Raw genomic sequence first — 14,353 nt, forward strand, 5'->3', positions numbered from 1 at the left:
GGACAAAAGACGTCTGAACTGCTATGCCATCTCGGACAATTCATGACGTGCCATCCATCTTAGTAAATGGGATGAGACAAAAAACACACTGGCTTCTGGAGTGAGATTTGGAAGTTCAGGGATGCAGCTGATATCAACCCGTTTCAAGAACTTGCCATGGCTGCTGTATTTTCCTTGCCACACTTGAATGCTGAAGACACTTAACTCCATCCTGTATATTCGATATGGACTGAAGCTATCTGATGAGGCTTGCTATGAGAACCAGCTGCCTCATAATGTTTTGCAGCTATTTGGCACATCAGCTGCTTACTCATTTAAGTCAGCTCCCTCAGTTGTTGAACCTGCCATAGAGAGCCTTGACCAAAATGACGATGACCCACTCTTTCTGTCAGCCAGCACAGCCTGTGTGTGTGTGGAGGGGGGTCTGGAAAAAAACAATTAACCTGAATTAGGGCCAGACTAATTACCATAATTTTCTCACATTGCCATTGACATTTTTTTTCTATTGTCTATTTTTGGTCCATTTAGATTGTTAATGTAGATTGTATTCAAAAAAATGTCAAAAATGTTATGGTTAAAAATATTGTTTTACTGTGACATGCTATAGGCTCCTAAGTGGACCATAAGGTTAAACATTTGATTCGATTTGATTTGATTTGAAAAAGCAAACCAAATGAAGAAAACTAGACAAAAAAACAAAACAAAAAAAATAAAAAATAAGTAACTCCGCCAGAGTGTCTCTTTTGGGTCACTTTTGCTGGTCCCAAGCCCGGATAAAGGAGGAGGGTTGGGATTGTGACATAAAAAAAACAAGAATCGACAGAAGAAAGTTCATTTGTAGTTCTAAACATATTTAGGGTGTTTTTTACTCACTTTTTGTCTCTCCCACGGCGTTATTACTCTCTCCTACAGTGTCCATCACAATTACATGCACATGGCCAATTATGCAAATTAGGTGATGACTTCATTTAGGGACTTCTAGTGACTTTTAGGACAGCCAATAGCTACTTTCCTTACTGAGGAGATGGCAACACTGGGATGCAGGCGCGCACTTCATTATTTATCTCCTGTATTGAACACACTATTCTCTGTCTTAAATTTGATCATTTATTTACATATTAGGGTAGCTGAGGATTGATTAGAAACGTTGTGTGACTTGTTTGGATAAAGTTTATTGGTAACTTTTGGGATTCCTTTGTATGCATTTAGAACGAGTGGATCAGGTGGATTACTGAATCAAGCGCGCCAACTAAACAGACTTTTTTGGGGATATAAAGAAGGACTTCATCGAACAAAATTACCATTTGTTGTGTAGCTGGGACCCTTGGGATTGCAAACAGAGGAAGATCTTAAAAGGTAAGTGATTTATTTTATCACTGTTTTTGACTTTTGTGACGCCTCTGCTGGTTTGGAAAATGTTTTTAATGCTTTTGTATGCTGGGCGCTGTCCTCAGATAATTGCTGTACGCTGTAAAGCATTTTTGAAATCTGACAAAGCAGCTGGATTATCAAGAAGTTAAGGTTTTAAATGATGTATGACACTTGTATTTTCATGAATGTTTAATATTACGATGTTTGTATTTTGAATTTCGCGCTCTGCAATTTCACCGGATGTTGTCGAGATGGGACACTAGCACCCCACCTTTCCCAAAGTTAACGGTCTACACAAAATACTGTAATGTCAAAGTTTTTTTATTTTTTATTTTTTTTATGTTTACCCCTTTTTCGTGGTATCCAATTGTTGTAGTAGCTACTATCTTGTCTCATCGCTACAACTCCGTACGGGCTCGGGAGAGACGAAGGTTGAAAGTCATGCATCCTCCGATACACAACCCAACCAGCTGTACTGCTTCTTAACACAGCGCACATCTAACCCGGATGCCAGCCGCACCAATGTGCCAGAGGAAACACTGTGTACCTGGCAACCTTGGTTAGCGCTCAATGCGCCCGGCCCACCACATGAGTCGCTGGTGTGCGATGAGACAAGTACACCCCTACCGACCAAGCCCTCCCTAACCCGGGCTAGGCCAATTGTGCGTCGCCCCACGGACCTCCCGGTCACGGCCGGTTATGACAGAGCCTGGGTGCGAACCCAGGGACTCTGATGGCACAGCTGCCGCTGCAGTACAGCGCCCTTAACCACTGCGCCACCCAGGAGGCCCGAGCTTTCACTTTTTTCTTCAATTTCAAGCTTTGTCAATTTGGTTGTTGATCATTGCTAGACAACCATTTTCAGGTCTTGCCATAGATTTCCAGCAGATTTAAGTCAAAACTGTAACTTGGCCGCTCAGGAACATTCCCTGTCTTCTTGGTAAGCAACTCCAGTGTAGATTTGGCCTTGTGTTTTTGGTTATTGTCATGCTGAAAGGTGAAATCATCTCCCAGTGTCTGGTGGAAAGCAGACTGAACCAGGTTTTCCTCTAGGATTTTGCCTGTGCTTAGCTCCATTCCGCTTCTTTTTTTATCCTGAAAAACTCCCCAGTCCTTAACTATTACATGCACACCCATAACATGATGCAGCCATCCCTATGCTTGAAAAATATGGAGAGTGGTACTCAGTAATGTGTTGTATTGGACTTGCCCAACCATAAAACTTTGTATTCAAGACAAAAAGTTAATTGCTATTCTATACAAGCTTTCTTCCTTTCACTCTGCCAATTAGGTTCGTATTGTGGAGTAACTACAATGTTGTTGATCACAGCCATTAAACTCTGTCACTGGCCTCATGGCGAAATCCTGAGCAGTTTCCTTCCTCTCTGGCAATTAAGTTAGGAAGGACGCATTAATCTTTATAGTGACTGGGTGTATTGATGCACCATCCAACGTGTAATTAATAACTTCACCATACTCAAAGGGATATTCAATGACTGCTTTCTTATGTTTTACCCATCTACCAATAGGTGACTTTCTTTGTGAGGCATGGGAAAACCTCCCTGGTCTTTGTGGTTGAATCTGTGTTTGAAATTCACTCCTAGACTGAGGGACCTTACAGATAATTGTATGTGTAGGATACAGAGATGAGGTGGTCATTCAAAAAATCATGTTATTAAACACTATTGTTGCACACAAGAGTCCATGTAACTTATATGACTTGTTAAGCAAATGTTTACTCCTGAACTTATTTAGGCTTACCATAACAAAGGGGTTGAATACTTATTGACTCAAGACATTTCAGCTTTACATTTTTAATTAATACATTTTTTTAAATCGAAAAATATAATTACACTTTGACGTTATGGGTTATTGTGTATAGGCTAGTGACAAAAATATATATTTTAAAAATCAGGCTGTATCACAACAAAATGTGGAAGAAGTCAAGGTGTGTGGATACTTTTTTAAGGCCCTGTAGCAAATAACCCATTACATTTTTAGTTAACCAAATTCGACACTCATTGATCTCCATACAAAATATCCTTGCTTGGCGAGCGAAAAGAAATGAAAACGCCACCTGCTGGAGAAGACAGATTTTGGTCCCAGTTATCCCCACTGAAGTATAAACTAATACGAACTGGAGACTGCATCCAAGATGTCCGACCATTGTTTTTAAGGTAGTTTTTTATATTTTGTATTATTTTGTATTATTCATAATACAAAAATCAACTTACATTGCTACATCAAACATGTCTAGCAAACCAAACACAGGTATTAACAATGCTCAAACATACAAAAAATATAAATAAAATACAAAAAGAAACAATTTAAGTGCAATTATATTCACTCTGAAAATATCTTATTATAATGATTCATGAAGATGTTATTCTTTTTGTTATTCACTAGGGTTAGTGTTTTAATAAGATAATTAAATTCAATCAGAGAAATTTGTAATTTTGGTATATAATTTTGGCATTTTTGTTTGTGTATAAAGTATTTGGCAACAAGAATAAAAAAACTAACAATAATTTCAGTGCTTTTGTTATCATTGCAATAGTAACATATTATATATTTTATGTTAAAATTATAGGCAGTGTTCATAATGGTAAATAAGTACACAAATTTACATTCAAAGATCAAGTGAGACAGATTCTCACCTTCTTTCTCACAGAAAACGCAGATATCATCAATAGCCACAAATTTGGAAATCATAGAATTACATGGATATATCTTATGCAAAATGTTGATGTGCACTTCCTTAACTTTGTTTGGTATACAATATTTGTAAGGTCTTAACCATGCATTTTTCCAGACAATGTCAGGAATAAGCATGTTCCAGAAAAACATTCCTCTCGGTGTAAGTTGGTTTTGTGAATGAAGAATTTGTCTTATATATTTATTAAAACAAGATTTCTCAAGTAAGCCCACGCCTTCCAATCTGAGTTCTGGATAAACTTTGTGATCATTCCCAAAATTAAGATGACTTTTCATACGTGTAGTTAGACCACTGGGAACGGCTTTGATCACAGAAATAAACTCTCTGAAAGGTATTGGAAACTCATTCAATGTTATAAATTGTTCATATGTGAGAATATTACCCTTGTTGTCAAAAATATCAAGGACAAAGTCAACATTCCCCTCATGCCAGCTGGGGTAGAACAATGAGGAGAACAATTGTGCAGAAAACATATTTTCCAGGCCAGTAAAACTTGTTGGTGAAACCTAGCCAATTTAGCAGGTAATTTTTCAGGAATATAATTACATTTCAGTAAAAATTGAAGACCTCCCAATTTATTAAACACATTATTTGGAATGAAATACCATATTGAATCAGTATCGAGCAAACATTTTTTCAACCAGTTTATCTTGAAAGTGTTATTTATGTCAACAAAGTCCAACACTTCTAGACCGCCTTCAGCTCTTTGGTTAGAAAGGACATATATTTTTTTTTGTGAGACTTATTTTTCCAGATGAAGTCAAGAAAGGTCTTATTGATCAATTTACAAGTAGCTGGATTTACACATATCGATAATGAGGGGTACACAAAACGAGACAGTCCCTCTGCCTTGGACAGAAGTACTCTCCCAAGTATAGAAAGATCTCTTTGTAGCCAATTATTAAATATATTTTTAGTTCTCTTAATTTTAGGAGAGAAATTCAAATGTTGTCTCTGACCTCTGACTAAATGGTTTTTTGACAGATGTATTCCTAAATATTTAACACAGTCCTTTACAGGAATATTTTCTATTTCTTTATCATCAGAGTCAAATAAACATAAGATTTCACATTTACAAACATTCAGTTTTAATCCTGATGCAATAGAAAATGCAGTAATAGCATTAAGGGCATGTGCGACCTGGTCTTTGTCTCTTAAGAAAATTGTTTTTAAGGTAATCTTGAAAACAACAACGAAGTCATCACGTCATCCAAAAACATGGCAGACATTGGATACGAAATGCTTCAGTCTGGATACGAAATGCTTCAGTCTGGTTTTAGACCCCATCATAGCACTGAGACGGCACTTGTGAAGGTGGTAAATGTCATTTTAATGGCATCGGACCGAGGCTCTGCATCTGTCCACGTGCTCCTAGACCTTAGTGCTGCTTTTGATACCATCGATCACCACATTCTTTTGGAGAGATTGGAAACCCAAATTGGTCTACACGGACATGTTCTGGCCTGGTTTAGATCTTATCTGTCGGAAAGATATCAGTTTGTCTCTGTGAATGGTTTGTCCTCTGACAAATCAACTGTAAATTTCGGTGTTCCTCAAGGTTCCGTTTTAGGACCACTATTGTTTTCACTATACATTTTACCTCTTGGGGATGTTATTCGAAAACATAATGTTAACTTTCACTGCTATACGGATGACACACAGCTGTACATTTCAATGAAACATGGTGAAGCCCCAAAATTGCCTTCGCTAGAAGCACGTGTTTCAGACATAAGGAAGTGGATGGCTGCAAACGTTCTACTATTAAACTCGGACAAAACAGAGATGCTTGTTCTAGGTCCCAAGAAACAAAGAGATCTTCTGTTGAATCTGACAATTAATCTTAATGGTTGTACAGTCGTCTCAAATAAAACTGTGAAGGACCTCGGCGTTACTCTGGACCCTGATCTCTCTTTTGAAGAACATATCAAGACCATTTTCGAGGACAGCTTTTTTCCATCTACGTAATATTGCAAAAATCAGAAACTTTCTGTCCAAAAATGATGCAGAAAAATTAATCCATGCTTTTGTCACTTCTAGGTTAGACTACTGCAATGCTCTACTTTCCGGCTACCCGGATAAAGCACTAAATAAACTTCAGTTAGTGCTAAATACGGCTGCTAGAATCCTGACTAGAACCAAAGAATTTGATCATATTACTCCAGTGCTAGCCTCTCAACACTGGCTTCCTGTCAAAGCAAGGGCTGATTTCAAGGTTTTACTGCTAACCTACAAAGCATTACATGGGCTTGCTCCTACCTATCTCTCTGATTTGGTCCTGCCGTACATACCTACACGTACGCTACGGTCACAAGACGCAGGCCTCCTAATTGTCCCTAGAATTTCTAAGCAAACAGCTGGAGGCAGGGCTTTGTCCTATAGAGCTCCATTTTTATGGAACGGTCTGCCTACCCATGTCAAAGACGCAAACTCGGTCTCAACCTTTAAGTCTTTACTGAAGACTCATCTCTTCAGTGGGTCATATGATTGAGTGTAGTCTGGCCCAGGAGTGGGAAGGTGAACGGAAAGGCTCTGGAGCAACGAACCGCCCTTGCTGTCTCTGCCTGGCCAGTTCCCCTCTTTCCACTGGGATTCTCTGCCTCTAACCCTATTACAGGGGCTGAGTCACTGGCTTACTGGGGCTCTCTCATGCCGTCCCTGCAGGGGGTGCATCACCTGAGTGGGTTGATTCACTGTTGTGGTCATCCTGTCTGGGTTATATCCTTCCTGTTTGGCCCTGTCCGGGGGTGTCCTCGGATGGGGCCACAGTATCTCCTGACCCCTCCTGTCTCAGCCTCCAGTATTTATGCTGCAGTAGTTTGTGTCGGGGGGCTAGGGTCAGTTTGTTATATCTGGAGTACTTCTCCTGTCCTATTCGGTGTCCTGTGTGAATCTAAGTGTGCGTTCTCTAATTCTCTCCTTCTTTCTTGCTCTCTCTCGGAGGACCTGAGCCCTAGGACCATGCCCCAGGACTACCTGACATGATGACTCCTTGCTGTCCCCAGTCCACCTGGCCATGCTGCTGCTCCAGTTTCAACTGTTCTGCCTTACTATTATTTGACCATGCTGGTCATTTATGAACATTTGAACATCTTGGCCATGTTCTGTTATAATCTCCACCCGGCACAGCCGGAAGAGGACTGGCCACCCCATTTAGCCTGTTTCCTCTCTAGGTTTCTTCCTAGGTTTTGGCCTTTCTAGGGAGTTTTTCCTAGCCACCGTGCTTCTACACCTGCATTGCTTGCTGTTTGGGGTTTTAGGCTGGGTTTCTGTACAGCACTTTGAGACATCAGCTGATGTACGAAGGGCTATATAAATAAAATTTGATTTGATTTGATTGGATGAATTGAATATAACATGTTTATATCTTCGGCAGTAAGTGATACAAATTTTGGGCCACTAATAATACAATTGATGTTTTGTACACAAAGGTAATGACTAAACTGTCTTGCTAAGAATTTTCAAATCTGACTTCTCTACGTGGCCATCTATGGAAATGGTCTTTCTGGCCAGGGCGTAAAATAAACTGCAGTACCGAAGCAAAGCTGTAGGAGCAGTTTCCCCTTGGTTATCCCTCTCGCTTTGCCTAACCAACTACACTTGAAATCAGAACCAAAGCATTTTCTGTTTTTCATTTTCAATTCATTTGCAAACGTGTTCACTTTGTCATTGATTGTTATTGTGTGTAGATGGGTTTACAAAATCGAGTTAATCCATTTTGAATTGAGGCTGTAACACAATGAAATGTGGATCAATTCATGGGGTATGAATACTTTCTGAAGGCACTGTAAATACATCTTTATCCTTACAATACAATTGAATACATGTGATCCAAATTTTGAATGCAAATAAATATATAATATCCTACTTGCGACAATTTAGCTAATCTATATAGCTTATCTAGATGGTACTGTAATGTTGTTTCCCCATGTTATAGCCCACAATTAGTCTTGTCTGTTATATTTTTTGTCACCAAACAAATTCAACTTTGTTGACTGTCTATGTGTGAATAAAATGTAATACATATTGTAGGCTACACATGGGTTATTGGAGGGGATTTCTAAACTGGCCATTTGAGAGGCTTACTCTGAGCAAGGACCCCAGACACCAATCGTCGGTTCAATACCAAATGCATTTGACCATTTGGCATATTGCTTGGCATATTGTTTACCCAGTAATTTATGTACATGTAGTCTAATCCTTTTCATATTGTTTACCCAATAACTTAGGTAAACTGAATGATGCATATGTACAGTCTAATCCTTTTCTGTATGGTGAGTGTTTTGTCCTTCATGTGATTGAATCAAATTTTGTTATTTCAAATCAAATCACATTTGATTTGCCACATGTTTTGTAAACAACAGGTGTAGACAAATGGTGAAATGCTTACTTATAGGCCCTTCTCAACATGCTTACTGACAGAAACAACATGAAGACCCCCATATCCTCTCCCGGGAAGCACATGTGATCATATGATCATTAATAAGTCCTACGGTGTCCATAGAGGAAATAAACAGACTGTGAGCGCACCTGTTTTTTCTGTAGCCAGATATAGCACAGGCACATGTGGGAATAATACTTTATCTTGCTACTCATTGAATTGAAAAGTATTAGCTTGTTGTTTACAGGAGTTTTTCTGCAACTTATTTGGTAAGTTTGCTGCCCTGTTTGTGTCATTAAGGGAGGAAATGAGTGATTATACCCTGTTGAATGGAGAATGGTAGGAAGTTAAACATAAACACAGTCCATCTCTTTCTTTTTCTTCTGCAGCCGGATTGATCCATCCCTCTGTCACGGCCCAAATGACCTCCTGGCTCTGACCAATCCTAAAGTCAGGCTGGCCTTTAAAAAAGAGCTCCTCCTCCCAGGACAGGCTGACTGGACCAAAGCTCATCTTCTGATGGTAGGTAGGTACTAGGATAAAGATCACACACACATACACAAACTCACCACTTACACATGTATATATTACAAAACACAGAGACATAGATATTATGTCAATGTCTGAGCAGGGAAACACGACTTTTAACTCTTGGTTGTCTGTCTTTGGTCAGATGAAAGGCCAGTAGGACGCACTGTGTTCCCTGCTCTCCAGATAACATTTCCTGTTTGCCAAGGTGCGCCATGGCCTCCTGCTCTATCTCCTGGAAACCTACAGCTTGTTTAGTAAGTCACCTCTCTGGACATATGGAGAAATGGTGAACAGCCTCAACCAGCCTGTCCAGGCAACTATGATCGGTTTTCTCTAACAGCTTTTCATCTCCTCTTTTATCATTCTCTCCTCTGCAGGCAAGAGGTTTGAGTCTGAAGGTATTGGCTCATCGGACTCTTCAGGTAATAGAATTTATAATTTTCTATCTGTATAGCAAAGTCTCTATAGATATTCCTCAGACAGAAAACCCTGAGTTAAGTCTTCCTCTCCTTTTCCTGTAAAGAGGACGCCCAGAGTGGTCTGAAGGGTTGTGTGAGGTTCCTGCAGCACCGTGTTCCCCTCATGACCAGCCCTGTTTCTGCAGCAAGCTCTCAACAAGCCCCACCACACTCCTGCTTATGCCCGGGCACAAGGCATGATGGGAATTGGAGGAAAAGGGGTGCATGTGATGAGGTGGCTAAAAGATGAACAAGATACTCAACCGGAGAACAGGTACAGTAGCTTATCTTATGCTGTTTGTGTAAGTGATTTTTACAGCAATGTTATTACAGGCCATATTGACCTGTGATATGTCTTAGCTACCTCAGAGGTTGTTATATTGCTTGTTACCCTAGTTGTGACGATATTAGAGATTATAGTGGCCTCTAATCACAGTGAGCTGATTTCCATCTTCCCCTCTGAGTCCAGGGGGTGGGGATATGGCAGTTGGGACTGGACAGGGGACCCTCCACCTCATCCAAAAAGACTAGACAGGTATATGTCTGCCCTCTGTCAATAAAAACAATATGTCACTGACCTGACAAACTAGGAAAGGACTATATGTGAGTTTCAAATTGCACAATCGCTTGGCCATTAACAGGAAGTGAGGTCACAGGTGATCAGCTGTGACGGCATCTCTGGATGCATCTTCCAAGGCCAGTCTGGTCACAGCCCTGTCGAGCCCTAGACCTCTGAACTGTGTGACCTTTGACCCCGAAGGTGACCTTGTGGGGTGTTGGGATGGAGCTGTGCATCTGTGGAGTACTGGCTGAAGGGTAAAGTTGCGGTGAGTCGAATGAAGGACATATTGGAAGCAGAGATGTGTGTCACACTGTTAACTTCTTTTGCCCTCGTCTTTTTAACGCAACCTTCCTTTCCTAATTCTAATTCCTCCTTCCTTCCTCCCTCCCAGACTCTTTCTGGTTATCAGAGGTCAGTACTCAATCTGTCCTTCTCTCACTCCTCCTCTCTGCTGTGCACTGGCTGTCTGGAGAGGTGAGGCTGTGGTCAGTTCCAGCCTCTATCTGCATGGGCCGCTACCAGGCTTACAGCAGATCTATAGAGGTGCTCACTTTCCTGCTGGAAGGGACCAAACTCCTGAGTGCTGGCTCGGGCCACACGGTGAGAGATGCTTTACACACACACACACACACACACACACACATATATTTTGAAATGTACACATTTTACTTCTCCCTCCTCCACAGGTCCAATTATGGTCAAGTGGTCTGAGCCGCTCGGTGAATGTGTTTGGAGATCCCAAGATATGCCGTTACACTCATCTTTCAGAAGTTCGTCAATGTCCATTTCTGTCACTTGGATGTTCAAAAATCACTTTGTTATTGTAGTTGTTTGCTTTGACAGGAGTCCGTTGTTCAGAAGGGAAAGAAGATGTCAACCTCGGAGCCCACTTCTCTGTGTGGCTGTCACTGGGGGTTATGCAGCAGTGGGTTACCATGGTTAAAGCTCCCTTCAGTAACCACGAGCACAACCGTTCCTTGATTTTAACTGGCGGCTTTATTCTGTAGTTTTAGTCAGAATTATCACCTTCCGTGAGAACTATAAAGTAAATGAAAAATACAGTTAAGCACACTCTTACAACCTTATCTTACGAGTGACTTATTAGCTTGGTATAACTCTGAAGTGCTTACATACATAACAGTTTAACCGGCGTTATAACAGGTTCAGATTAACACATGAATAAAGGAACAAATACCTCATTGGCTGCTTATTACAGAAGGGAGGAAATCAAACTTCACACTTATTATTCCTTGCATGAATTCACACTTCATCCTAACATACGCTCTTCAACCTTTATGAACTACGCCCGATGACATGAAAACTTAGCTGACGCAGCGCAGGATTGCCTTCCCTCCAAAAGTGTGTTGCTACAATAAGGATCCCCGTTACAACAGTATTAGCTACGTAGTTCCGCTTGTATTATCATTTCCCCCTCACAGCGGACACATAAACAATTCAAACAAAAGACAACAACATAACCTGTAAGTCTAACTGTCAGTTACAATGGTGATGGGTTGAAACCCTTTTAGTCTTAAATCAGGTATATGGTTTTACAAGTTTGCCAATAACTCTGTACGCCAATGAACTAAATTAATTAAATACATCACTGAACACAACATCAGTGATTAAGAACTAATGAAACCAACCCAACCCTATTGTGCAGGTTAGAGGACGTGGGCTAGCGAGGATCTGCGGGTGTCCATCCTCCACCTGATTTGGCTGGCTGCAGAGGAGCCCAAGCTACAGGTATCTCGGGGCAGGGATCAACGGCTAAGGGTGTGGAGGAAACAGGAGGGAGAGGCAAGCATGCTGCTGCTGGGACGTTTTAGGGTGCAACAAGGCCCCATCCTGGCACTGGCAAAAAACTATTCTTACCTGGCCTCCGCCTCAGGTCAGACTAGTTGAAGATCAACAACTAAAACCCTCATTAAACACTAATTTAATCAATAGTTAACCCATGAACCACATATTCACCTTGGAGTCTCCACACACCACCGACAGGACACATAATAACAGTGCAGTTAATACATTATTCATAGAACAACTTGTTTACAGATGATTCACAAGATGTATCAAAATGTGGATGTGAGTGTCATTGTACTGCAGTGCAGCTAACTCCCTCCACAGTCACTGCAGTTATTCAGCCACCTTTGCCCCCACTAGACTCCTCCATTTCTAGCTCAATGTCACCACATAATTGCGGCAGGTCAGTATTTGGGCCCATGGCATACTAGGGAAGGCAAATTTGATTTTTTTTGTAGTGAGCTGCAGTGTCTTAGTTCGCTGCGCCACTCCGGAGCCCTAAATGTAGGCTTTTTATGCATTAATAACCACACCAACCTGCATTGCTCTGCACTACACTACACCAACCTGCATTGCTCTACACTACACGTCCCCTACACGTAGCCATATATTTCCACTAAATAGAGAATACCTGAATAGAGAATACCGACCTGAATTCTTTATTCAATATATATGATTACCCTAAATGTACTAATTTTGAAGGGCTGTTGCACTCTTATTTACGGTAATATTTACTTACGTCACGTGTGCATTTGCGCACGCATCTCCCACTTGAAAAATTGTTGCAGTTTATTAACATCTACGGATTCTTTATTGAACATTAGCATTGAAATACTCGACTATATACTTCACACAGAGAATACAAATCTGTAATTTGGATTGGACAAGATGGCCAGCTGCAATTTTCAGTCGCAGTTAGTATCTATTATGGAGGTATTGGCTAAAGCAGCTGTAGCAGAAATAAACAAACGAGTTGATGATAGCTGTGCAGTTATACGTTTGGAAATTACCCAAAGCCAGCGAGATATTGATGGACTGAAAAGGAAGTGTCAAATCATGGAGGGCGAGCTGAAGAAGACGCGAGGACGAGTCAGGAGAAAAGGTAGTAGATTTTTGTATATACTTTTACTACGGTGATATGTGAATGATTACATCCGTTACACATTAGCTAGTGTAAATCATAGTAGGCAATTTTTTTCAGCTAACCTAGTTTCTCTGTTCTCGATTCGGGGAGAAAATGGTATCATATAAATGTCCGTATCCAGTTGCAGGTGGTTCTCCAAAAAAACAGAATATTCAGAAAAATATTAAATGCAAGTTTTGTATCGAGTGAGAAATTAATTTAGCATGTGTGTAGTTCTCTGTTTTGCACTGTTGCAGTGCGACCAAAACACACATGCAAAAGGTATTTCTCACTCGATACAAAACGTGGTTTTAATATATCTTTCTGAATATTCTCAGATGTGTTTAAATCCAGAATTGCGGATGCTATGTAGTGGCCAATGAAAGGCTTGAAGCCACCGGCCGTAATATTGACACTCCCCAGGTTTCCACAGATAACACATCCACAAAGTCAAAATTGGCTTCAAAATGTAGCATTCTGGTCATAATTTAAGATTAGGCATAATGATAGCAGTGTGGCTGGGGTTAACATCTGACCGTAACATAATAAATTGTAGAAATGGCCGGGGTTTAGCCATAATTATGACTTTGTGACTGTGTTAACTAGTGACAGTCCGGTCATCACTAGTTTCCAGTGATGATGATTTATATAAACCCTGGATTGCTGATGTTATTTATTGGACATTGAGAGGATTTGAAGCCACCGGTCGGTTATATTGGCACTCCCTAGTAGGAGCAGTCCTCCATAGGAATGAATGGAATGTATTTTTTTCCTGTGGTGGGGCAGTAACATTAGTACTCTTTCCCCAAAAACTTTAAGGATTTTATTTCAATAATTTTTTTAATTTGTATGTTTAGCTCACAATATAATTAAAAAGTGTGCATGAAGGTATCTGTAATAGAATAAACGTGCCAAAAACGAATGTAGACATTAATAAATGCATTTCTATAGCTTCCAAAATATATATATATATTTTTTTACAAATGAGGAGGAATGCCAAGATGGCTGTGCCAAGTGCCAAAATGACTGATGGGGGGACTTCAATACAGCGCCCTTTGTCAGTAATCCAGGGTTTATACAAATCATTATTCTATACCCGGCTTTCAACCTACTCTTGAAAGTTGTAATAGTAGCATGCACAAGGTGCTATTTTGAAACTGGGTATTACATCAGCAGTGTCCCTCTTGTCATGTCAGTTATTGCAGACCTTAGAGAGCTATTTATAACTTGTCAGAAATATTCAGATCAACTATCCCATGATAGCTAACGCTATTTAGCTAGTTTTTTAGCCCATTGATTTTGTTGTAACGTTTGAGTAACACAAATGTAACATGAATACACATAAGACGTAGCAAAATGTGTAGAATAGCAGGAAATTAGCTTTAAAATGGCAACATTTTTCTCTGCACCC

At 40.3% G+C, this 14,353-nt stretch overlaps 1 protein-coding gene across 3 annotated transcripts in view; it reads left to right on the top strand.

Annotated features, from left to right (window-relative positions):
* Positions 1–12,585: 12,585 nt before the first annotated feature.
* Positions 12,586–14,353, top strand: part of LOC124041617 (zinc finger protein 26-like) — a 31,033-nt gene continuing 29,265 nt past the window's right edge. For all 3 annotated transcript variants that reach the window (XM_046359401.1, XM_046359402.1, XM_046359400.1), the window contains exon 1: positions 12,586–12,921. In XM_046359401.1, coding sequence (XP_046215357.1) covers positions 12,708–12,921 — 214 coding nt within the window. In that variant the 5' untranslated portion in view covers positions 12,586–12,707. The remainder of the gene's footprint in view (positions 12,922–14,353) is intronic.

Source organism: Oncorhynchus gorbuscha, linkage group LG08 (assembly GCF_021184085.1).
Source record: "Oncorhynchus gorbuscha isolate QuinsamMale2020 ecotype Even-year linkage group LG08, OgorEven_v1.0, whole genome shotgun sequence".
Classification (NCBI taxonomy): Eukaryota; Metazoa; Chordata; class Actinopteri; order Salmoniformes; family Salmonidae; genus Oncorhynchus; species Oncorhynchus gorbuscha.